The following is a 27,419-nucleotide window of genomic DNA, read 5'->3' on the forward strand; positions in this document are numbered from 1 at the left end:
GGGCCTATCAACATGAAAGGTGTTGTGAAACGTTTTGCTTTAGTACTGACTGATTATTACTCGCATTGGATTAATGTAAAAATGGTAAGCCAAATCACCACTGAATCAGTTATAAATTTCCTTAAAGATGCTTTTGCTATGGAAGGAATACCCGCCACCTTGATCACTGACAATGGAGTTCAATTAACTTCATCAAAAATGAAAGATTTTCTTAACTCTTTAAACATACACCACCTCACTACAGCGCTATATTGTCCCAGGGCAAATGGTTTAGTCGGAAGGACCAACCGCATGATTAAAGAGTGCATCCAGTTAGCTAGTGTAAACCAAATAATGATTGAAAATGCTATTCGAGACATGTTATGGGTGTACCATTCTACTCCAAATTCAGTTACAAACATTTCTCCATTTTCTGCTCTAAAGGGCAGGAAACCAAGTACCAAATTCTTCCCTTCATGGTTAGGTGGAGGAGGAAAAAGTGATGCCATAACTCCACAATTCAGACTTAGAATAGAAAATCATCAAAACAATTACAAAAAAAGATACAATACTAAACATGGTACTAAACAACAACAGTGGAAAGTGGGGGATAAGGTTTATGTTAAAAATCCTGTAAGGGTTTTTTGTCCGAGTATGCGAGGCACTAAATTTTCCAGTCCTTTTGATATTGCCAAAGTGAAAAACAATGTGGTTACGTTAACAACTGGTCAGTGTTGGAGTATGGACAGGATTGTCCAACAGCCATCAGCCCTCGTGAGGAGTGAAGGAAATTCCATGGAGAATGGCGAGAGTGAGGAGATTCAGCAGAGATGTGACGTCGGTACAGAGAGTACCAATAGAACTTCTTTTAAAACATCGATGTAGTGTATGTCAAATTATCTATTGAATGTATATATTTAAGACATCAATGTAGGTATGTCAAATTATTATTGAATGTATATATTTTTGATCACTTTGTATATATTGTGTGTGGAAGGGAAGATGTGTTGTAATTTAGTTGTAATATTTTAAGGTAGCAACATGTAATTACATATAGGCAGATTTTGTTAGATTAGAGGTTATGACATATTTAAATATAAGTGGTACGGTTCCCCCTCACCTTCCCTTTAGAATGGAATGTTCTGACTGTTAGGTAGAGGAGTTCACAATAGAATGTTGGGAGAGAGAGCTGAGAGAAGAGGAGATGTAAAGAGCTGATGAGGAGAAGTGGAGATGAAAATAAAGCGTGATTCTAAAGAACCATTGATCTCTTTTCATTATAACAGTTATCCTTGTGTAATTCCATTAGGAGTATATAGATGACTTCTTTGGTGACAAGTGCCTGTATACTGTTGTATATTGCGATTTCTGCATTGTGAAGGGGACGAAGCTGCTTAAAAGTTGAGTGCAACCCCACTTTTGAGCATTTAGTGTTTCTTTGATCAAGGTCATTTTGAGCTGTATGTTTTATATTTGCATCGAAAAACTCTGGGTCTGGATGTCTGAGATGATTATTAATAAGGTGTCCATTGACCTTTGGGGCCACTGCTCACTTGTCTTTCTTTCAGGGTATGTGCTGTTATTATTCGGATAGGGCTTATTCCGCTAGTTATGTAGAAAAGGGCGTGCTTAGGTCAGCCCACTGAATGCTGCTTCATATGGGGATCAAGTATTGCTGTTGAGTCAGGAAGAGTGTCTTCCTGCCAGTCCTGAAGAGCCACTCTACCCCCTACCTCTGTTGCTGGCCTCTAGGTCATCCTGGATTCTTCTGGGGGTCTTTGATGATCATTCCAACTCTTTCTTACAAGCTTTGGGCTGCAATATTTGATTAGGACCAGGGGAAGCTCCAGTCCGCGCTGTGAAAATCGTCTCAGGAGCCACCGCTGCCCTGCTGCCTATTTCTCCAGGTTTCCTTACTGCCATAAACACCCTTTAAAACTGTGAGGGTTCATTTTAGAGAAGTCCTTGTTGCATTGTGGGCTTCAACGGGGGACCGAAAACGTGAAGCTCAGTGGAGACTTTTTCTCAGGTGCCTACCCAGCCAAACCCTCCAGTGACTTTTTAAAAAAACGTAAACCTCTTACTCTATCAAATCTGTCAACGTTGTAACCCCGAAGTTCAGCATTTTTTGGTACACAGCTATTGCACTGAACTACCACTGGACACCAGATAATAGCCTAAATTAGCTATCCTATAACCATAGAGGCTCTTTTAAAAGGTCGGGAAACAAAAAATGTATTGTATAATTATATCAGTACCTCGTATATTCAGCAACCTACTTTAACACCCCCCCCCCATACACACACACACACACACACATGATTAAATGGTAGAGAAAATAGAAAATGCCACACATATGGGATGAAGCTGCCTTTGCTTTCACATGTACACAACATAAAGATATTGGGTTTAAAATTATATGAGGATGGTACTTAGCCCCCCTGACCTCCACGCAGTGTTTGGCTCTTTGTCTGAGTGTTGGTGTTGTGACAAGGAAAGGGGCATGATGCATCATATGCGATGGAGTTGTGAGGTAGTCCAATTATATTGAAAGAGTATAGTTGCCAAGATTAAGGATTTCACTGAACTTGGGTATGAATCCCTTATCTCTAGTTCTCGGTGACCAGGGGAAGACTCTGACTATTTGCTGATTTCATTGAGCCAGAAGCTCATTACCCATCTTCTATGGTGGCCAGATTAACAGTAGCTCAGTTTTTGAGATCCTCACCCCGACGAAGACATGATGGTCCAAAGTAGGGTCAATATATGTAATTGAAAATATAACAGTTCTAGTGTGCGATAGAGGCCTGAAACTTAAATAAAAAATATGGACTCTAATTCAGAAGGAATTAAACCTGCAAGGGAGTATTGGCTTGGGGCAAGGTCATATGCTAAAGGTGTTATATGGATCTGGACTCTGTGATCTCAGCTCTTCCAACAGTTCCTCTTCGAATAGAGTGGCAAACTTAGTGATAAGATGTAATCTATAGTATCTGACCCCCTGCAGGAGAGTACCTTTCATAGAAAAAATAGGATTGGTGGTACAGAATGCGCAACTGGTGGGGAGGTTCTCCTAGAAGAAGGAAGGGTTGAAACTTTTACTGTTTGTTTAGTGTATCTGATATCTGCTGCATTTTTGGTTCTTTTGTTTTGCTTTCTCACTGTTGGGTATCAAACATGCCTGTTCCTTGTACGTTTGGAAGTTTTACCCAAGCTGACCACTCAAAAGTGACGATTGATACAATCTCATGTAAGTTGTACTAACATCACATAAGCGGGGAATTGCTTCCTGAAACTATTTGACTGACTTTCTTCATTTTAGAAACTACAGGTTACTATGTGTAAAAGAGTAAGATTTATTATCCAAGGCTGGGTTCAGATCCAAAAATGTGAGTGATCTTCAGGACGTGCACTGTTACATAGCGCATCAAGCACCACATCTCAGAATTAGGCATCATTTTTCCTTCTTTGCGGGTATTCTCCAATCCATGTTTTCCTTATGTAGTCAGGGAATATTACACATTAGGTGGCAAATGAACTAATATTTTCTCTTTTATTCTCGTTACAGGCAACTGGGCCTGTGCCTTTCAGAGGTTGCACGGAGCCAGATCTTCTTAGGCATGCTGGGAAACCGATATGGGCATGTACCTCAGGAATATGATCTGCCCAATCTTCCACACTTTGAATGGGTAAGGAGATTATACCTGCAAGCTTAATTATTGACACATTGTGAGCTAGAGATTGAATGGTGATTCAGGCATACTGCAAAGTGTGTGCATGGCATAGTGATTGAAGTTGAAGCATCTATGGGTCAGAGGACTGTATGTTGGCTAGAGCAGTTGTTTCATTGTTTGAAGTAATAGGTTTGAGATATTGTTCTGTAGAACATGTTTGAGGGCTCACCTGTGTGCCTCATGCCCTAACATCAGTGGTGATAAGGAAATGTACAATCATCCAATCGTCCAACCTTCATTGTTGTAAGATTTTAGTGGTCTTAACATTAGGGAGGTGAATCAGTCTTTCATTTTTTAGTGTGACAGAAGTAATGGAACAGGTTGTTAAAATGTTTGGCCCAGTGTTCTGAATGTTGTTTGGACTGAAGAGCTTTTGTATGCTTCTCGAAGCTTGGTGGTTGGGTTATGGTGCAGAACCCAAAAATATTGAGGGCAGAATATTGACTACTACATTGTCAAAAGAAATACATATAGGTAAGCAAGATTTATGTGTGTGTGTACATATACATTTATATGTGTATATATCACTTAAAAAAAACAAAGGTTATAGGGAAGTTACAGTTGGGCTGACATTTTGAACAAACCAAATTATAAAAATTCACCTGTTGAGTTATCTAAAGTATCTGTAACTCTTGCCTTAAGGTAACTATAACTCGTTCCCCCGCCATGCACATTGTTCTAAATTTTTTTAGATAACTCTAGCTGTAACAGGTGAATTTCTATGGTTTGTATGTTTAAAATGTGAGCCTAACTATAACGTCCCTGTAACCTTTGGTTTCTGTCAATGAATTTCTATGTTTTAAACATTTTTTATTTACTAACTATAACGGCCCTGGAACTTTAGTTTTTTTTTCCATTGAATTTCAACTTTTTTGAATTTTTTTTTACGTAAGTAATTTTCATAACTATACGTTAATCAAACAAATATCGCAATCGGCCTTCGGCCATGTGCTGCCCTTCGGCCATGTGCTGCCCTTCCGCCAACCCCTATATCCACTCAACACTGCGCTGTGCATGGCCTTTGGCTGTTCACAGCAGGTGTTGACTGCAGGGCCTGGCCTGTGGCCAACCCTGCGGCCAACCCCTATATCCTCCCAACTCCATGCTGTGCATGGCTTATGGCCGTGCACAGTGGGTGTTTGCCACAGGGCCTGGCCATAGGCCAAGCTCTGCAGCAACCACTATAACCAACCAACCCTGTGCTGCACATTGCCTTCGGCCATGCACAGCAGTAATTGGCCGCAGGTCCACATGCCCTCCAGCTCATTACGGCCCTGGGGACCACATCCCCTGGGGCCTGGGCTTCTAGAATTAATTTTTTGGTGGGAGATGGGCCGCATGGCCTCCCTCCCCAGACTGATCTCGTACCCAAGGCCCCCCACCCCCTCCCCCAACGACTAATTATTATCCAGACTAATTATTATTTATTTTTTTGGGGTGAGGGGGAGGCCGTGTGACCCCCTCCCAAAGGGCCAATCTCAGCCCCAGGGACCCCATCCTCCGGGTGCCAGCCATGTGAGCTGGGTGCTCCCCATTCACAATGTTGGGGCCCATGGGGGGGGCTGAAGGCCCCCAAGGTCTCAGCTGGCTCCCTGCCTCCTGCAGGAGCCAGCATTGCTCTCAGAGGGAGAGAAAGCTGCTATAGCAGCTCCCTCTCTGTGAGAGCAGTTTCCTCTGTTTCCCTGCCTGCATCTTTGCAGACAGGGAGACAGAGGAAACCTCTTCTGTTTGACAGCTCTCCCTCGCTGCAAGCAGATTGTTTGCTGTGAATTGGTGGCAGCTGTAAAGCTGCAGCCAAGCCTCATCAAACAGCTATGTCCCAGGGGTGGACACTCTGGGACATAGCAGTAGCTGGTCCTGGGGGTGGCGGTCCCCAGGGCCATCAGTGGCCCCCTTACACCAACATTTCCCCCGGGGAGGTGGTGGTCCCTGGGGCTGCAGGGGGGGGCTGTGACCCCCCTACCCGCACTTTGTGTAAACAGTGCGCCAGGGAGGTGGTGGTCCCCAGGGCTGCAGGGGCCATGCGGCCCACCAGCATGAGTTTTCTAATGAGCCCTGGGGAGTTGGTGGTCTCCAGGACTGTGGAGGGGCCACGTGGACCCCAGCACTTTGTGTAATAGGTGCCATGGGGAGGTGGCGGTCCCCAGGGTAGCGGGGGTGGCCACGTGGCCTTCTGCATTTTGTGTAATTAGTGCCCTGGGAAGGTGCCAGTCCCCGGGGCTGTGGGGGGCCGTGTGCCCGCCCTTCTGCAGTGATAATATCAGTGCCCCTGGGGCCTGGTCCACCTGAAAATAAGAGAAGCACAGGAGCCTAACCTTGTTTTTTGGGGGGGAGGAATTGTTTAGCTGATCCGCCAATTTTTTTTTTTTTTATTGCTTATTAGCTCTGGGTGGACCCTCTGGGACCCCAGCACCAGAGCTAAGGGGTCAGGGTGTCCATACCCTGGGCTCTTTTCATATTGTTGTAACTTTTTTTTTTCTGGGGCTCGGCTGAAGTCGAGTACCAACTTGGCTGCCACCACGTCCTTGTGGAAGTGTTGGCAGCCAATCAGATCTCAGCACGAGATCAGAAGCAGACGCAAATTCTTCGTGTCCCTATAAATACACATTTGGATTTTTGTTAATTTCTCTAAAACTACTGAACGGATTTACACCATATAACAAAAAGGCCTCTTTTTAAACCAAGAGCTAACTTACTGCCAAATTTGGTGTAGTTCCATTCAGTGGTTTCGGTGCTATCTCTGTTCAAAATCCCTATGAAAAAATGAATAGGGAATACGCATTTTGGGACCCAGCCTTTTTCTCTGCCGCTGCTTGACTGATCACCCCAACATTTTCCAGACAGCAGCTGAAATAACCACTGTTGTTTTTTAAAACAAAATTCGTAATGATTCATCAAACAGCACCAAAGTTATTAGCAAAACAAAAAATGCTTTTTCTGTAGAAACTACGTCCTAACTAGAACTACCCGGTGGCTACCGCCACTAGGTAATATATATTTTGAAGCTACATAGGTATTAGAATGGGCACAGGCCCAGCAAAAGTGTTAGTTTCCTAGCACTTCCACCTCATTTGAAACAAGCCAAACTCAGCCAATGAAATGGACTGCTGAGCTCTTTACTCCCCTTAGAGGTCACCAAAGGTCAAATTTCTGCTGCCATTTCTATGAGAGGGAGTTACCATAAAGCTACGTAATTATGGACTTTTATCATCTACCTCATATTCCCTGTACTACAGCTAGTTCCAGCTTCAGCTACTACTAACATTGAATTGTTTGTAGGGAATTTTACTTCAGTTTCTGGCTGAGCTGAGACATGTCCAGCTGTCATAATGGTAGAAAAGCAGAACAGATCACTGGTCAAAACCTGTACAAGCAGCAGACAAGGAAAGATGTACACTAATAATTAGCGCTTCCTGTCCATTTATTGTCTCTACCCTTTGTATAAACCTTCCAGATGCAACATCGGGATGATTCAGCAGTATAAAAAGAAGACACACCTTCCAGAACTGGAGTTCAGCGGAGAAGTGCCTGTTTCCAGTTTAGTGAAGGAAAGTCAATCCCTCTTTAGAAAAGTCATTTTTTTTTAAAACAAAGTTGAACAACCTGTGTCCTAAATGGTGTGGAAAGTTGGTCCTTTCTAGTGTCTGTCAACCCCAGGCTCTGCCAAACCCATCATTGATGGGAAGCCTATCATTGTAAATAAAGAAAATGCCATAAGTAGCAGCATCTCTATCGATGACATCGACAACTGCCTCACCGCTGGGCACTTAATCACCAGCTAAAGTCACTGTGTCATCAACAGCACCACTGAATACCATTCCATTGATATGCAAGAAGGCCTTGTCGGCAGCGGCCTTGTCGGCAGTGACCCTGTCTACGATGCGTCTACCACTGAGGATCCCATCGATGATGGCCTCCTCGAAGACTGCCCCATCGATGATGACCAAATCAGCAACTACCAGGGCAATTTACATCAGTGTATGTTGTGCCAAGCAATTTTCCAACGATGATCCTGACAATGGAATAACATATATTTCCATCTTTGCATGCCCACTGGTCCAAATTCCAGATTTGTAGCTAAACTTTGATGTTTGTGATCAAGAAGAAGTTTTGACTCAGAGTATTCAGCAAGATGTCCAATACATTTCAGAGCATGAAGAAGTTTAAAGGAGATCATCACAGGAAAGATGCTTGTAGCAACACTTATACAACACGCCGAGTTATGAAGGATACATTCCACTAGACCCTCCACCATAAGAGAATATGAACACCCCTGTAAGCCCAGACACCACCAGAGAACCATCTGTGATGCAGGTGCCATTTACTTTAATGAATACCATTCAGGATATGCGTTCCAGACACTAGTTCCCTAGGCACATCCTCCCTCTGCACCTCAGAGGCTACCTCCATGCCCTCCACAGCAAGATATTCCTGCAGCACCTCAACTGCCTCCTCATTCACCACAGACTTCACCTGCACCACCACCAATAACAGGTGGTTCCTTCATTCCTAGAGACATGGGTTAAGACGATCTGCAAGGAAGTAACCAGTATATCAACCCAGAAGAGGAAAGAAGGCAAGGTCCCAGAGCCTGAAACAGATGAAGAAGGCAATTACCAAAGCAAGGAAAATGAAGAGATGTCATCCTGCCAAAAGAAGGAGGTAATATATCTACACAACCAGATTCTGCTTCAGGTGGCATTTTCTGAATTCCGTGCCCTTTTGAAAACAGCTGCTAAGAAGTTTGAGTTGAGTTGGCAATGTCTTCTGTTGAACAACAAAACTTACGATACATTTTCAAGGAGCAGCGAAGGAATGCGGCAAAGTCAAACCCAATCTTGGACTACGTCTGGAAGAAAGGACTAAAGCTCATGACAAATCCAGCAACAATTCATCCCTAGAGAAAAATTATACAGGCTCCACACCAGAATTCTAAATGACCACCAAGACCAGACTTTGTCATAGGGTTAGCTTGATGGCAGCGGCAATAATAAAAGGAGCAAGTGTATTGGCCATCTTCAGTCAATATAATTGCCAAATGTGGGACAAAATAGTCCCTGTGCTGTAGCTGATTCTAGAAGAAAGATTTTAAAATCCGTAGGCAAGAAAGGGCCAACTCGTCGGCAGCCATTATCAAGGAAGCGATGAATTTGACAAATGTAGGTTTTGTTGACTTGCAGAACCTGCAGTACTCAGGAGGCATGTGTCGCTTAGGTATAGTTCTTTCCACCTTGATGTGCAGGCTAACATATTAGACATGCTCTTTTGTGGACAAACTTTAATTTGCAAACACATGGGTGACACATTTTGAACCATTACGTGGTTAGGACACATAGTCTAGCTGCTTTGCAGTACAAAGATTTACTTTTGGCATTTGTTTTAGGCCCCAGGTGCTCTCGGGTGTACAGGAGAGCCTTCATGAAAGGCAAGGTTGTAAATATTATTTCAACAATCTTGCTACTATCAAGGCTATTCCACTAGAAAAGGCCAAAACCATTCAGCCTACCAAAGATTGTCAGGAGAGAAGAGGGGTACTTCTCAGTCACACATCCAGGATGGAAACATGTGAGCCTTACTCTCTTGTGGTGTCAACCTCACTATCCCCCACTCAGGCTGTAGGGAGGACAATCTTGTACTTATATTAGTTCACGATTACCACTAATCACTTGATGCTAGAAATTGTACAATCAGGGCACACACTGCAAATCCTGCAGATACCACCCTCTCCACCCATTCATGAAAATACACCATCTGCACTTTCAAGAATTCCAGCAAGAGATTCTCCATCTTCTGCTCAGGTGATTGATCAAGAAGGTACCGAAGGCCCAGAGGAATGTAGACCTCTATCCAAGATTTTTGCTGGTGAGGAAGGAGACTGAAGAGAAAAGAGAGGCAGGTGACCCTAGACCTCAGAGAAACCAAGAAGTTTCTATAGAAAAGGGTCTCTCAAGCGGTCACCTACAAGAGGTTCTTCTGTCTCTGCAGGAAGGACAATTCCTCATTTTCCTGGATCTACAGAGCACCTATTTTCACATCACCCATGTATGCATACCACAGACAATACCTCTGAGTCTCAGTCACAGCTTAGCATTATGTATAAGCATGCATATGTTTCTCAAGTATTTCTGCCTGGATTTTAATGTGACAGCAAGTGCATCAGTGGTGGGTAAGGACCCATACTGTTGTGGCCAAGACATGAACCCTACACTTGCTTCATTATCGATGTATATTTAAAACACAGTGGACAGCAAGTGGAAAATGTTGAAGCGAGAGAGTGCACAATTTTCACAACCTTTCTTCTGGTCTCAGTGGTGTAAAGATAACAAGAAACTTTAAAATCCAAATGGTAATCACAAATAAATACTAAGCATTATGAGGAAATACTAGTTATGGTTAAAAAATGGTATACACTTAATGATTCTTCTGCAATTAAAATCATGATGATTGCTTTGGAAGACCAGGAGACGTTATCAACATTCAGGGGAAAGCACAGGGTATGAGATGCCACTACCTGCAAAGAGAGGAAATGGAGACAGCATACTGCAACATACACTTCCTAACCAATACAAAAGGAAGTCGAGAATGCAATGAAGGGACTACACAACAAATGTGAAGGACAGGAAGGCAGGTGACAAGCATAAACAGTAGCCGACAGTCACAGCAAAGCACATAGTTGCCACGTAGTGAGCAAATTAATTGCACACCTGCTTGTGCAGAGAGACAAGCACTGAGCTTGAAGTAGGAACTAAACAGGTGGGAAATATTTCCTAAGGTGTTGCAACACTAGACCACTAACCTGTTGACCTAACTGCCATTTTCCTATTCACTATAATCTCCAATCTCTCTCATAATCCCTAACCGTTCCCAAGACTCACATTCCTAATGGTACTTCTCCCTTGCTGCAAAAACTCCTCAGCCTGGAGGCCTGTCATAGTTTATTTGAGAAAGCACAATGACACATAGCTAGGCTTTTACGGACACGTACGAGCTCTGTTAGCTCCCAAGACATTTTGAGAGCATCATATTCCTTCCAATGCATCAAGTACTGCTACTCGAGGCTCAAATGGTTCTTAGCTCTAACCTCAAAATCTGGTGTTAAACCTACCAACACAGAAAGGGTGTGTGACAGCCCTTGCAAGGTCGTAGGCCAGACCTTAAATACCTCTACCCCTCGGTACATACACCAGTGTGAGGGGATTTGAAGAAATGGTGCTGCTAGGCCCATTATCTGGCTATTCGCAAAAAGGCCCATGGAACAAGGTGTAAAATTGAGAAGTGAACCAGGAATAGTGAGTAGTTTTGAAGATTGTCATACTTTATCTCCTACGCAGTACTTAGAGGCAGGGTATCTATGTTTGCCTGCTTAGGTGTTGTAATCAACCTTTAACTGTTGTAAATAGAGAATAGCCTTTTGTATAACTGTATGAATGGAATTTGACTGCAAATCATTTCAGAACCTGAACAGCAGAGATAGATGAAGCGGGCATTTTTGATGTACACATACAGACAAAGGAAGAAGAGACCATGCTTGTACCCCAGGGAATTTGTTGGATCCATTGCTGATACAGAGATATGTCGCTTCAGAAGCTTGCAACAAGCATTTCTCCAACCTAAGATAGAGACAGTGTTTTCTTAGACTTTACTACTTTACATACATGTCTTTCATGTTCTTTGTTTTCTAAAAATATCAGGATATAATTCAAATACATGATGACATAAGCACATAATATGTGCATAATATGTCTCTAAAAATGTCATATACAAGACGTTGGAAGCCACTGAGCCCTTACATGTACCTGAGGGTATGAGGAAATATTTAGAATGACAATATAGTTGTAACCACCTCTGAGATCCAATTTGGTGAATACTTTACCATCAATATCTGTTTTGATGGATCAGATCAAGACAGTTAGAGGATAACGGTTGCTTATTGTGATTTCATTTAAGTGAGTATAATTGTTAAAAGGCTGATAATCTGCTGTGGAATTTGGAATAAAGAAGAGGGTCTACCTCCTTCACACCAAGTACATTTAGAAAGTTTGTATATGCATCAAATAATCCTAATACTTCAATCTTCGGTACTGAGAAAATCATCAGTGGTTGCTGCATCTTGAATGCAGAACAGGAGTAACACTTCTGCTGACAGAGTGGAGTGGGAAGTATGATTTTTTCCTTTGACTACTTCATTGTTTGGTTATGACGTTGAAGCCACAAAGTCCCTAGAATCATGTCAAACTCTGGAGCATCTATAATATTGCACTGCAACGGTTCAAGTAGTTATGATTGTGTTGTAGTGGTCAGTTTTTCAGTTTATTAGATTACATCTCATGAAACTTAGTCACCCCCATTAAAAGTCTCTGGTATATTCGTTCTTTGAATTGGAATTTAATTGTGCTGTTGGGGGAAAGCTTGAGCCATAAATATGACTGAAGCCCCAGGATCAACTATGGCTAGTTAAGCAAGAGGACCTTGCTTAGTGGTAAAAAAAAAAGAAACTGGAAGAAAAAATGTGTTTTCTCCAAGACGGGATCTTTTCAAAATGAAAACTCTTAACTCTGGTCTGCCCTTTAGGACTAAGCTGACACGTTTCCCACTAGCGCTTGTCAGTTCTGAATGAAATGTTCTGACTCTCCACAATATAAATACACACTTTTGTGGTGTCTCCTCTGTTTTTCAGTTCTGGTAAAAAGTGTGTGCATTTTCCTATCTGTAGACTTTCTTCCTTTATGTCTTCTACTGGTGATTTCACTAGTGTGAAAAAATCAGCAATTTATGTCAGGTCCTTGACATTTCCTTGGTTGGTTTCTTTTCTTATGCATACATTTGCCTAGTTAAATCTACTGACATTTTAGAGGTAGTTTGAAGTTTTACCACCACAGAGAGGGCATCTTTGAGATTTTTCTCACAAAACTGGATAAAAAGCTGCGGCTACTGCCACACCAGTACCCAAAACCTCTACTACAAGTTGCTGCAAGTGAGCTAATGAGATCCCTGGATCCTTTGTGTAGTCAGCAGCCCTGTGTGTGCTGATTGTAGCATCTGCTATTTACCAATGATTGCACAGAATTGCTTAATAAAGAGATTATGGGTTGAAACTTTTATTCAGTATCACAAGCTTAGCTCACAGCATGGCATCTCCGTTGAAATAGGATAAAACCACTCCCTGCCCTGAAAAAATATTTTGGGCTCCAGTCACAAACTGGAAGGGGTCCCCTGGGGACCCCTTCCAATTTGCGATTTTAAAATGTCACTGTGTTGTCCTGGCAATCTCAGGACAAACCTGTGTAGTCAGCTTTTTTTGCACAAGATATTCTTTTTCCTTTGTGATTTTTGCTTGTGGTCAATCCCATTTGTGCAACATGGACTTTCTACCATAGCGCCTATAAAGGAATTCAGTATTCAAAGGCCAATACAAAATCCCATTAATGATAACCTAGAAACTTGCAGGTTAGATGGCCCTCAGTACAGAGTAATCATCAAATAGTGCTTATTAGGCCACCACAGTGTTATCAAACAATGATGGATGTGCCTTGGATGGTATCATATGTAACCCCTTCATAGAGGAGACACTCTGCAACAAAAATAAAAATCAGAGTTGAAGCGCTTAACTTAATACTGCCAATGGTAAAATTGCTCTCTTTGTCCAGTTGTTTCTCTAGTATGAGAAGGGACATATTCTCATGAACATGTTCATTCAAAGGTCAAAAGGCTGTCCCAGAAGACCAAAAAAGCAAAGCAGGGTGCAGCACCATGTCCATTGTTGATTTGCTTGTCACTTGATCGAGATAAGGGGATGCCTCTCACTTTAGGTTTAGGGGTATGACAGTAGGGTGGAATGCGCTTGTTATTTTAATGCTGCCTATGTACATCTCATTGGTGTTTGGTAATTTCATAAAGTCTGCAAGATGTAACCATAATTTCAGGACATAGACCAAAGGTTTGGAATCGTTACCACCTTCTAACAGACCCCAAACATCTTATGAAATCTTCAAGAAGGAGCTTAAGAACTTCTGCTTCAACATAATTTCTAACTTTAATCACTTTTCAGGACATTTCAACTATGAATTGACCAGGTAAAATATATTGTAATTATTTTTATAGAACATAAGCAAAATATACTCTCTGGATCAGTTTCACATGACTAATATAATATTTTCTGCATCACTAGATTGACACCAAATTAATAAGTAAGGGCAGTATGTTATCATCATGGAGAAAGAAGCCATGCATCATATCACAGAAAGTGGGCACAGATCAATCCATCACATGTTAGTTTACTACAAGGTGGTGTAGTGTACAAGGTAGTACATGGGTGAGGGGCTTCGTTGAGGGAGGGGCTCCTTGTTGAGGTGTCCTATCAGAACTCCCATTCGATAGGTCCTGGCAAATTCTTGTTCGTCACTATGAGCTCATGATGATTTCTCACCTTATGTCTTAGCTTCGGATTCGGAAGTTTCATGTCCTAGATATTTTTGTTGCCACATTATTGCTAAATCTTATTATGCCTATTTTCTTATTTTCTCCTGCCATTGTGTAAATTCTAGCATAGCGTCTGTCTTCCTGGTCTTTGTTATAAGAAGTGCCAGGCCCTCAAACTTACATTCATATCTGTTATTCTTGGTTCAGGTTTGTAATCCAAAGAGTCTGATTTGGGGCTGTGTTCTATTCTGATATTTGCCGTTTGTTTAATGGTGTGCATAACGGATGTATTGTTGTGCATGTGTAATAAATCAACATTGTCCAAGGCATCTCAGACTAACATTGTGGACTGAATAGATTAAATGGTACATTCTTTATTGGCAACTAGTTGACAGGTATGCCTGTGTAATTTATTATATTGGATTAACTTCAACCAACCATTTCTACACTCTGTTTTCAGGTATTGTACCGTTGCTTTCCATTCAGAGTATATTATCTTAAAAGTCTTGTTGCTTTCCTCCGGACCTATAGCAGCAGATCCCTTCATTTTACATGAAAGGGACTTTCGCCTAGGCTACAAACTTTAATCAACTAATTATAGTCGAACCCACTGCAGTGTGTGGGACAAACACATAGTCATGCACTTCACACATACACTCCCTTAGGGTTCATTGGCCCTTCTGTTACCATATCTTAGGGCATTATGTGCTTTATAAGGCATTTAGAGGAGAGTGGACCCTGTAGACACACAATAGTCAAGGAATACCACCGCACATGCTTCCTTCTCCAAATCCCTGCATGTTCCAAATGCCTTAAACGTTGGTAAGTGTGACTTGCATGCATGTATGTGTTTGTCCCATGCATAATAGTAAGTCTAACTACAAATAGTCGATTAAAGTTTGTAGCATAGGGGAAAGGCCCTTTCATTTAAAACAGAGATCTGCTGCTATAGGTCCAGAGGAAAGCCACAAGGCCTTTTGGGCTGAACAATTGTGGCTGAAATATGTAGACCCTTCTTTGATGCAATGGATCACTAACTGTACCCATTAGTACCATCTTTGTTTTTATTCTTGTATGAGCAACCTGAAGCAGGATAAATTGTGTTGAGGGGACTTAAGACAATTTTATAGTTAGCACAGATCCCACCACTAAAAGTAACTCTATTAAGAGCTCCCTACTTTGAAGGTCGAGCCCACGCAGAACCAATAGGTGTTCTGGGTGAGGACTCGGTGATGCAGCATGCCATTAGTTTGCTGTAGTTGGTGAGAGTCCTTTTACAAATAGGCAGGGCTCCCTTTTGTAGTCATGTAGGGATTATAGTGGCTTCTCCCCACATTGATCGAATGATACATTTGGAAGAATAGCAAACCCACTTGTAATGCTTCTATCTCCTCTGGTTGATGTTATATCATTTTATTGACTGCCTGCTCACAAATTTAAATCACACATTGGAGAGCCAAGGCTATTTTTTAACGTACGTTCTAGAAAGACAGTTCTTATGGCTGTTTCTGACCACAGATTCCTTGCATTCTGAATCCCCTCAGGCTCCAGACTGGATTCAGAAACTCTTCCAACACCTTGTGAATGCTGGAGATGTTGCTTTCAGCCTTATTCTTGACTCAGTCCTGTCCTTGGACATGAGAAGATAGAGAACCCTCTAGTATTCTCCTCCCCCAAGCGTTCAGGTCACTTACTCATTTTTTTCCGCTCCCTTCATTGAGGATTCTGAGTGTCTTTCCTGCTGATTTCAGTTATGTTACCAAAATAATTTTGCTTGTTAAATTATTATTTTGGGAAGCCTACAGGGATATCGCCTGTAAAAAGGCAGGCTTCAAATCTTGTTGAACATGGTACAAACAGATGCCAGTTACAGTCCTGTATGACACCAATTTTTGTCTTTGTACCAAAGACAAATCCAAGTCCTGTGACTAATACTCCTTGATGCATCCAAAAGATGTTAGGAAGTGGGAAGCCAAGATCAACATCTCCAAACACAAGAATTAAGGTGGTCCCAGCCCAGCCTGTCCTCATCAGATACATTGAAGTTGAGGGACAACTCAAAGAAGCACAAGAAATGGAAGCAAAACTCTATGAGGTCCGGATGCTCTCTTTCCAGTCAGAGGTCATATAGGCAGCGTTCTTAGAACCCTACTCTGAATTAGTCTGACTCGTCACACCCGATGCCAATTCACTTCGATTTCCTTGGTCCGTCATCCATTCCAGAGCAGATTGCAGGCTTCAGTGGGGTCATGCTGCAGGTTGTCAAGCTGGAACGGGCTCCCTCTGTAGTGCCTTCCAGACACACGGGCCAGTTGGGGCCTCCAGTCTGACGTCTGCTAGTAGCCTTCCCCAAGCCATGTTTCTACTCCTCTTCTGAAGGCTCTGCTGGTTGCCCTTTTATCAGTGCCCCCTAAGGTTTCAGATCCGTTATCACCTCTGGCACTGGATTTGGATTTATCTTCAGCAAGGGGTTGCCCTATATAAAATTACACTTTCAATAAATCACAACCCTTTTTTGAGCAGGACTCCCTACTAGTTCCTCTGGCAAGAGTACTTCCTGAGCCAGCTGGAGACCAAGCTCCACACTGATTGGCCTGTACAGCTCTGAGGATGAAAGCACGATCTGAATGGGGACCATGATAATTTGACCTTTGGTTTTCTCAAGGCTAAATAGGGGAAGCGTAATGGCACAGGATACTTGGAAATTGGCCTGTTGTCTTATGGGATCTACAGCAATTAGCCATGGCGAGCAAGCCTGCAGAAATGGGCACTCTTTCCAGCTGATAAGATCTTGGCCATTTTCCTGGAGCCCACCTTGCAGCAGGAATTCAAATGGCTATCCAGCCTGTAGAGGAATTCTGGATACAGGGACCTGGGTACTCGGGTGACCAACTTTCTCTACCCCCTCCAGCCTGATAAGAGAGCTGTCACTGTACAAGCGCTTGGACAAGTATTGCTTCCCCCCACAGCCCTCGCATGGGCCCTTCCAGAGAGCAGATGGCTTTTGCTGACTTGTCCACACAGAGTGCATCTTATCTTGACCTGTCCAGAGAGTTCATCTCCTATTGTCTCTCAAGAAAGCAGACATCTGTCCCTAAGCTGTCCAAAGAGCAGGTGCTTTATGCCAACCTGTACAGAAAACACAAATCCTATCTTAGCTGCCCTCAGAGTTCACATCCTACCCTGGCCTGGCCAGAGAGTTGCCATCCATTCGAAGACACACCTGGGACCGGTCTTCCTTTGCATGCTCCACCTCATTGAGAGACGAAGGTGACACGTTGAAGTTTCCTGACCAACTCTATTGTTTGCCTAGCAAAGAGTATGGCAGGTGTCAGTCACTGCAGAACGTAGTCACCGATCCTGAAGTGGGATCCAGCTTCTCATTGAGGAATAGAATTGTTGATCATCGGTCACAATATCTATCATTTAGAAGTCTGCTATCCTTTAGAAGTGCTGACCATTTCTAAGAACGTGTGCTTGATCGGAGTCAATCTGGTAAAGAAGTTAGGATCCTCATGCGAAAGGCACCGATACACCAGACCCTATGAAAAAAACCTGGGCATAATGCGTATGGCAGTATTAACAGAGTAGACAGTTTCCTCCCCCATTATGCAGAAAATAATATCAAAGGAATGCTCACACAGTTGCTGGAGCTGTATAGAACTGTGACAGACATGCAAATATGCAAGAGCTTAACCACTAGCTATGCTTTGGTTTTCTTTTCGCGGGGCATCTGATGTGCCCCTATGTGAGAACTAGACTCAAGAGCCACTGTTTAGCAAGGTGCTCACCCTCTGGCCATCAGTCATGCTGATAGCACACAGGGATAAGCCAGTTACCCTTACAATAACTGGGTTATGCAATGGGAATACATATATCCAGTGGTCACTGTTGAAAAACTCCAAAAAGTCTGTGAGCCACGTGGAGATGCCTAGGATTTTAAATCAAGGAAACTGCTGGATGTCTTTGTTACAGTGTAATTTCCAGTACATGGTTGTAGTAAATGCCGAGATAGCTGCTAGGGATACGGATTTGAAGACAATTGGTAATATGTAATCAGAAGAGTATCTGGCAAAAATACGGTTTAAAAATGTTTCTGGGCAAACGCTCTGACCAAAGATGTTGAGGGAAAATGTGGCATTGTTGAGAAACATCTTTGTGATTTCATGCAAGGCTTGGCACTGTGACTAGATATTGTCATCTTGCTAGCCAGGCAGTGTGTGCAGTCAGTGGGAAGATGGGTATTGGAGGGAAATGTATTCAGGTGGATTATGGTAATGACAGGGCTTACGTGGCATTGTGTGCACCGTGGAAAAGTCTGCTACCCATACAGAAATTTCATTTTTGTATGATCCCAAGTCTGTAGTTCATTGTCTTTGTCCAGGTCTTTAAGACAGAGAATGGTAATATTGTACAAAATGATGCAGTTCCCACAGCATAACAGAGAAACATTTGCGAGCTAAACTAGCTATGTTTTTAGAATTCTGTTTTATTTAAGGGAAAATGCAAATAATGTGTTTAGAAGGGCCTTCCGTATTTCTCTAAATCTAAAATGTTAACTCTGTGCGTATGAACACACTTTAACTAACATCTCGTTCACAATGAAAATATGGCAGGAAAAATACCTTGTCGAACATACTGAAAGAAAAGCTGTTCCTAAGATCCTGGTTAGAGATCCCAGCTGGTGGGAAGATGACTGAATACAGGTACATCTCATCAAGAAGAATCGAAGGCCAGTTGTGAATATCGATGAAAACTACTAGTGTATTGTATAGTTACTATAGATTTATAGGAAAATTCGGTGTTTTTTTGATTATCGGATCTTGGTTGTTGAGTGAAACACTGGCCGGATATATGCCCTTCCCAATAAACTCAAGTGGCCACAACAAAATCAATTTGCTATTTTTTTAATCTGATCTTTTTATCACTGTGTTTAACACATTATAAACAGTCCTGCACTAACACCTAGCATTGTATACAAGTGGTGTGTAGGGAGCAGAAGTGGAACAGTAAATCGGCCTCACTTACCTTCAATTCCTTCGGGAGGCCATAGCGTAGAAGGTACAACTTAATAACGCTTTGCTTGAAGCCCTCTGGGACCTCATCTTGTGAGAACCATCTTGCTTCCCAAATCCTTTTCACCCAGGAAGCAGCACTTTTGCTTCCCACACAAGAATTCTTCCTCAGACCAGCATGGTGATTTTTTAATACATAGGTGGCTAAAACATACTGCTCTATATTCAAGTGCTGGGAGTGTCTCTTCTACTTCCTTTGTGGTAAGCATACAAGTCTTGCACTTGCTCGCATTCCACAAAGGAAGCACGACAGACGCTCATAACACTAACACTTGAATGTCCAGAGACCGTGCTGCAGGAGATAGTGTAGAGATGGCGGAGAATGGATGTGGGTAGTACAGATTACAAGGGTCTCTCCCAGGTAGTAGAATTTCATCAATTGCTGCACCATATTGAGAGTAACATGCACTTTAGCTGGGTCATAATTTTCATATTGTAATCATTAATAACATGTTCTTAATGGCTGTTTGTGCTTGTGTTATCCAGTTGTTTAGTGTCTTCTTAACATGTGTATCTGGAAAGGATTCTTGAATCTGTACAACCCACATAACCTACTTGTAGCTACACTACTTGCTTTTTTGACCCTTTGTAGTGATATGTTGCATCCCATTCATAAAAGATTCACTGCTGCAGTCCCCTAAAGGCAAATTCATCTAAATCCATTACCTACACTTATGTGGAAGAAAAGGAAAAAGTACTATCTGCGAAATGTAGCGGATGGCATAACTAATAAAAGAAGCATGTCTGGATATTTTTTTAGATGGGCATAGATTGAAGTATTAGTATGAGAAGTATCTATGAGTATAATGCATTGTTTGCAAGATTAGCACAGTCTGCGGGACAAGCAAATAAAATAACTGTTAGTAGATTGAAAACTATAGACATTGGAGTTTGAAGGGAAGAGATTGACTATTTTTTGAGCAAGCATAGTTTTGGAAAATTGAGCTATTTTTAATCAAAGGTATGTAAATCTAAATGAAACCGCTCTGTAAACTAATAATGTCTACGCATCATGTCTGAAAATGCAAACTTTTGTTAAGTTTGGTGAACACTAAAATGTAGCTAAACTTGTTCCTCAGAAGGAAAAGTTCAAAATAATAGCATTCCCATAAGGTCTACTGGCCTTGGACCATAAGAATTTCCTGGTGTACCAGAATCTGCAGGACATATACCTCCCAAAGGAAGTATCTCTCATTTGAAGTGGGATGAGGCCACTTCCAGTTCACTGTCCTGCCTTTTGATTTACATCAGCCCCTCTGATATTTACAAAAGTCATGTAGGTGGTTATGGTGCTTCATCACAAGTGAGGGACCCCTGTTTGTTGAAGACTGGCTTTTGAAGTTCAGCTTTCCTCAGTAGTCTCGAATAACCTGCAGCAAGCAATGTTTTTGTAACTTTTGTGGTTTTCAATCGAGTCCAGATCCCATAGTCAAAAGGCTACCCTTTAATGCAGATATTTTTAATACTGTCACCTTGAAGGTCTGTCCTACTCAAGAGTGAGTCAGAAACATCCAGGATATGAGCCTAAGGTTTCAGGTGAGAAGTACTGCATCAGCCTTAAGTGTTACTGCTGGCATCATACATCCTGCTGGTGCACACTCAATGGCACATGTGGAGCTTGCAGTGGAACCTACTTGAATATGGTGTCTGAAGTGAACTTGGCATGGATTTCCCTCACAGATAAGATCTTTTTGTTTCTGACAAGGTGGCTCAGCTTCATTGGTGGGTAGCATATACCAGTCTGACATGTTAAAGGCTGTTTTCTTTACCCACTTCTGAGTTCACGATGGTGACAGATTGATTGTTTCTCGACTGGAGAGTTCATTTGTGAAGATGTTGACATCTGAGGTCTCTGTTCTCCGATGAAGCAGAACCGTCATATACATCTCATGAAGCTGCATGCCATCTGGCTGTTCCCTCACGACTGCCATGTGGTACTGCAACAAATAGGGTGGTGTGGGGTGCATGCTTGTATCTGCAGGCTATGAGTCTTTTACGCTGACTGACTCTTCACAGGAGAAAGGAAAACTCAGCAGGTGTCATAGTATGGATGACAAGTATTGTCATGAAGGTCATACAGGGCATTTTTGAGAGTGGGCCGTGTCTTTAGTCTTTTGCTGCATCTGAAAATGCTATGTGCCCAGCCTTTTGCGCCCTGAAGTGCATCTGGGAGATGTGTTCTTCCTTCAACTGCAGTCTGCACGTTTTTCCAGCTCTACCTCGGATTCCATGAATCCTGATGAAAGTCAGGGGTACCAAATAGAGCTCATTCTGATATGTCTATATTGAACTTGGAAGATATGGAAATATGAAGTGCTGACTCTCAGTTTAACCCTCCAATTTGACTTCCTCTTCCGAAGGATCTGTTGCCCAAACAACAGAGCAGAGGACTCCATGCAAATCTCCACATTCTACACCTTCATCCACAGAGATTGAGTGGAACTAACTGAAAGATTTCAACCTCTTGTTACCAATAATGGATGCCCGATTGTAGCTGCACAGGTCCATTTTTATATGCTGTTGGCTTTGATTTTTCATTTGGTGTGAGCCTCTTTACTGCTATCCTCTGAGACTAGTGGCTTTGAAATCGTTTTTTTCTCATTGCAGTCACTTCCATCTATTGTGCAAGTGAAGTTCAAGCTTTATCAGTTCAGCCTCCTTTAAAGTACCTCTTTTTCGGGCAAGCTGGTCATGAGGACCCATGCATTCTTTCTCTGTAAAGTGATGTTAACCTTCCATGTGGAGCAGCCACGACACGCCCCTTGTTTCTCCTCCTAATCCATCTTAAGAGAAGACAAGACTATACCAGTTGGACCCATGACCCTTAGCTGTTAGGAATATCATGTTCATGGTCAGCTGTTTGTAGGGTTCGCTGTTGCAAAGAAGAGAAGGTGGTCCAGAAAAGGACAATGGGCCCGATGTACAAAGCATTTTTATAGTCGCAAATGGGCCGATTCTCAGAATTGGGCCGTTTACGACTAGAAAAATGCTTTTTTGGATGTACAAAGCCCAAGTTGCGATTGGGTATGGTATGCTGTGTGGTGGGACCCCTATAGTAAATGTTTCCCCACTTGGTGTTTGACAGCTCTCTCCCTAGACCATACTCCCATCTTTGCTGCCCCGGAGTTTTGGGCATATGTGCCTTAGTGATTAGGTGCATATAAATCTCAGATATCAGCTGTTTGTCATCCTGCTTGAGTGTTAACCATTTCTCAAATGGTGTAAGGGGTCTCGCGGCGAGGGATCAGACCGAAGTCTGAAGCACTCAGTGCCTAACCTGCAGGTACATCAACCTGTCCGTGTCACAGTTTTGAGCAGGTCTAGTTAGGGCACCCCTTGAGGTGTCAGAATATCCCAAAGAGGTAGTTTGCTTAGGCAGAAGAGCAGCTAAAGGCATACTCGGGAAGGGACTGCTATGGAAAGGCACAGGAAACAGGAAAGTAAAAGCAGAGGAACCTTAGTGTGAACAAACAGGGAATGGATTACTAATGGACAAACACACTGGGATTACCGCTAAGGTTGTACACAGGGTAGGGCTCAGAACTTCCCACAGCAACAGGGAACGTCAATGCCTCTGTGCAGATTGCTCTTACAGATAGTCACCCCGCAAGCCTCATAGAAAGGAGGCAGCAGAAGTGATTTTGTCTCTGGACCCTTAGAGCACAAACAAGGATTGTACTTACATACACAAGACAAGCCCTTGTGGGTCCAGCTGGAAACACAGTGGCAATTCCTGGAAAACAGCAATAGCACACTGTCACTGTTAGGCACTAAAGACTACATAAAACACTAGACAAAGAATGGGGGCTGGAATTGCCTCCTGGAAAACAGGAGCCAACCCCAGTACAAAGGAAAACACTTATACACAGGTGAAGACTGATAGTAAACTTACCAGACACGATAACCCAAGAGGAAACAGAAGGAACAAACTGGGAAGCAAAGGCAGGAACAGGGAACAGGCTCAGGCTGAAGCAAAGGCAGGAATAGGACTGGAAAACAGAGAGCAAGCTCTGGCTGGAACAAGCAGAAACAGGTCAGGAATACAGGGAGCTGGAACAAGCAGGAAACAGGACTGGGAAAAAGAGAGCAGGTTCAGGCTGAAGCAAGACTGAGAAACAGGGAGCAGGCTCTGGTTGGAACAAGCAGGAACAGGTCAGAGAAAGTAGGTTCTCGCTGAAGCAGAACAGGAACAAGACTGGAACACCATCCGACAAGGGGACTGGAACACCATCCGACAAGGGGTCTGGAACACAAAGCACTTGAACTCCAATGCACGACAAAGATCTTTAGGAAAGGGCTGCTTATAAGCAGTTCCAGGCAGCAGCAAACCCAGGGTGGAGTCACATGACTGAACTGCACAAGAAAGGTCACAGGTGTGTGCAGTTCCAGTCTCTCATAAGTCCTGGAGAAGAGAATCCAGTACAAAGGAACAACCAGACTTTTCCCATAGGAAACAATGTATAGCAGAATCCAGGTTTTCCTGACTCCCAGGCAGTGCATTATGGGATCTGCAGTCCATGGAAGCAAATGTAGTTCTACAATAGCATACCATATCGACATGGAAATCAAACCGGAGTCAGAAAGGGACTCTAAATAAGTGTTCAAGATGATTCCCAGGCTACAGATAGTCTGTTTACCGTGCCCCCTAGAGATGGGACAACAGAGTCGTAACAGTCTGCCTCCGTTAGCCCATATTCGTCCTTTAGACGGTCGAAAGGGATGATGCCATCTATGTCCAATAATCTTCCTATCCCCCTAAATCCTCCAACATGCCATCTGTGGAAGTAATCTGGGTTCATGCCAGGAGTAAAGTCTGGGTTGGCGCATACTGGTGTCAGAGGCGATGGGAAAGAGGTCAATCCAGCTTTGATGGCTACTGTATCCCAGTCCTGGAACGACGTGCTAGTGATGAGGGAAGACTATAGTCCTTTAGCCCTATATTTGCATGGAAGCCATGGTTCTTTCCATAAGTGGGACCCCACAACAGCCTGGTCCATGAACCACCAGTATTTTTCAGGGTATGGGTGGCTCCATTCGATAGTGAAGCGCAATTGAGCAGCCTGAAAATATCTCACAAAGCATGGGACCTCCAGTCCCCCCTTTCTCTGAGGGAGAAAAAGGATCTGCCTAGACAGACGCGGAGGTTTACCGCCCCATATGAATTTAAGGATTTTAGACTGCAATTTATTAAATGTCTTAGCCAGAGGGCAGAGAGGAATTGTTTGAAAAATATATCAGATGCGAGGTAGTATTGTCATTTTGATCACTGCTACCCGACCGAGCCTTGACAGTTTTTTGCGCCACGCCTCCAAATCTGCCAGCGTGAGTTTAGAAAGGGCTGTGTGATTCCTATGGGCAGTTTGTGAAGAAGATCCAGCTAGTTCAATGCCTAGGCATGGGATATGGGAGGAAAACCATAGGAAGGGGAATCAGGAGTGAAGCTCTGCTTCATGGGCAGGGGGGACTGTGAGGTTCAGGGTTTGGGATTTTTGTATATTCACTTGAAGTCCAGAAATAGTCTCAAACTCTTGTAGAGTTGCAGTTAGGGCCAGAAGTGAGACCAGAGGGTCAGTTAAGGCTAATATCATATTGACTGCGTATAGACTAATAAGGCGATGGTCACCGCCAAATTTTATACCAATTATGTTGGTATTCATACCTATGCGTACGGCCCGAGGTTCCATTCAGCGGGTGAAAAGAAATGGGGAGAGGGGGGCATCTCTGTCTTGTCCCTCCCCTAATCGGAAAAGGCTGAGAGGACATACCGTTCACCCAGACAGAGGCCCTGGGCGCACTATGGACCCTTTTTATCCAGCGTATTAGTTTAGGGCTAAAACCAAAGTGAGCTAGCCCTTCGAAGAGGTAAGGCCAATAGACCCTGTTGAATGTTTTCTCAGCATCAGTGGAGAACAGCAACGCCTCCCGCTGCGATCATTGTGTCTTATCAATAAGATGTAGGAGGCATTTTGTGTTGTCTCTACATTGACTATGCAGAATGAAGCCTGCTATTCCGAGTCTACCAGCCCAGACATGAGAGGGTTAAGGCGATATGCTAGGTTGCCTGTAAACAACTTGGTGTCTGTGTTAAGTATTAAAATGGGCCGGTAGGGACCGCCCTCCACTGGGACTTAGCCCTGTTTCTGGATCACAGTTATAGTGATATCAAGCCTGCTATCAGGAAGGGAGCCAGTTTCGGCGAACGAGTTAAATAGTTTGGTGAGTATTGGTGCTAATTCTAGCAAAGGTTTTATAGAAGAGTCGCGTGAAACCATCTGGACCTAGTGACTTATCCGGTTTCATTCGAAAGATAGCGGAGATAACTTTATCTACTTGTATTGATTTGTCAAGGGAGTCGGTGTCGGCCTGTGGGAGCGGTGTGAGGGCACACCCATCTAAGTAGGAAAAGGGGTCAGAGGTTATAGCTGTGTCAGCTGCATAGAGAGTTTCGTTGAATTTTGCGGAATGTAGCCGCAACTTGAGAATTCGTTCGTGCCTCCCCCGTAAGGGGGATCGTACCATTTGGTAGCGGCTTAGGCATGTGCCTGAAGATTATGGGCTAACAATCTCCCACAGCGGTTGACCCACACATAGAATTTATGCTTTGGCCTAGTGTATTCCGCTCAATCTAGATCCAGACGCTTCAGTTGGAGGCGGGCTTTTTCTAATTCTCTTCAAACTCTAGGGGCTCCTGTGCGTTTGTGGATTCGCTCCCACTCCGCTACCATCTGCTCAAGTTGCAGCCTCAGCTCTCTTCGGGCTTTAATCACTGTGGCAGAGATAGAGATTATCTCTCTCCGTACAACTATTTTAAGGGAGTCCCAAATGGACGAAAGGGAAGAGAGCTCATTATCATTGTTGCTAAGATAGTCTTTAATGGTCCCCCCTGTAGCCTCCACCGAACTATGTGCCTGGAGTATGGAGTCTTGAAATCTCCAATCAGGAGAGCGAAAGTGAGTAGAATCAAATTGATCTGATAGGGATGTGGATTCCATCGTGGTATGTCTAATGCAGGCTAGAAAAGCTGGGGAGGCTAAGAAATAGTCTATATAAGTATATGTTTTCGTCGCCGTTGAATAAAAGGTGTAGTCGCGGGCATTCAGATTTGCTTCTCGCCATGTATCTACCAATCCACAAGCCCTGAGCCACTAAAGCCATGCAGGGGAGAAGGCACCGGTCTGGCCATGTCGGTGGCCCGACTGGTCCAGGTTGTTGTCATTAACTGGGTTAAATTACCCCATTTAAGAAGCGCTGCATTGGGGGTGGTAAGTGTCGGGGTGAAGGCTTCCTTAATGAATGCCCTGTTTCACATTGGGGGTGTAAATTGAGATGAGTGTGATGTGAAAGGTGCCCACCATACTCTATATGTGAGGAATCTACCCTTAATCTCGGCTACCTTAGTGAGGAATTCCCCTGGGAAAGATCTAGACACCAGGATCGCCACCATGCCATGTTTCGTGTTTGCTGACGACCAATACTGTTGAGGGAATTGTTTGGAGAACATTCAGCGGACATCTTTAAAAAGGAGATGAGTTTCCTATATGCAAATATAGCTCTGAGAGTGCCAAAGTAGGGAGAGTATCGCCAACCGTTTAGCAGGATTAATAAGAGCTCGAATGTTGAGGCTCAGAAATTTGATTAGCAGATGTGTTGAGAGATGAGGAGGGCATATGGCAACTGTATTCTACAGGGGAAGGGGAATACAGTGTGCGATGCCAAATGTTGTGTGGGTTTTTGAGCACGTTGGATCTTAGCTTCGTTCTGCGTAGAGAGGACGAGGGTAATGTAACAAACAACAGAGTGGCACAACATGTGCCTAAGCAAACATGTAACTGAGACCCTTGATTGGGCAAGTCTATGGAAAGGGCGTCCATCTTGGCCCAGGGATGTCCGACGTTGTTACTTAATCTGCGTGAGGGCTCCGCCGCCTCAGGTCCCTCCACCACAGCATAGTGGACCAGGAACCCCACAGTCAGGTGCAGGGCATAGTCGCTGTATGATCACCCTCTCTCAGCCTCTGTTTGCTAATGCCAAAAGCGATACTGTCCAAAACCGCCTGTTGCTCCTGGGCTCTTTCCTTTGATGACGGTCTATTGTGATTTCTTCTCCGGGCAGCTCGTTTCCATCGGTGCTGCTCCCCTGTGAAGGTTTCCTCAGAGGCTCGGGCTTCAGAGTCTGAGGGGTTCTACTCCATACCAAAAACCTGGTGGGCTTC

The 27,419-nt window shown here is 43.4% G+C and overlaps 1 protein-coding gene across 3 annotated transcripts in view; it reads left to right on the forward strand.

The window, feature by feature from the left end:
- Positions 1-27,419, forward strand: part of TEP1 (telomerase associated protein 1) — a 1,055,001-nt gene that overhangs the window by 417,241 nt on the left and 610,341 nt on the right. For all 3 annotated transcript variants that reach the window (XM_069244315.1, XM_069244314.1, XM_069244316.1), the window contains one exon: positions 3,548-3,668. In XM_069244315.1, the coding sequence (XP_069100416.1) occupies positions 3,548-3,668 (121 nt within the window). The remainder of the gene's footprint in view (positions 1-3,547; positions 3,669-27,419) is intronic.

The sequence above is a fragment of the Pleurodeles waltl genome, chromosome 7 (assembly GCF_031143425.1).
Source record: "Pleurodeles waltl isolate 20211129_DDA chromosome 7, aPleWal1.hap1.20221129, whole genome shotgun sequence".
Lineage (NCBI taxonomy): Eukaryota > Metazoa > Chordata > Amphibia > Caudata > Salamandridae > Pleurodeles > Pleurodeles waltl.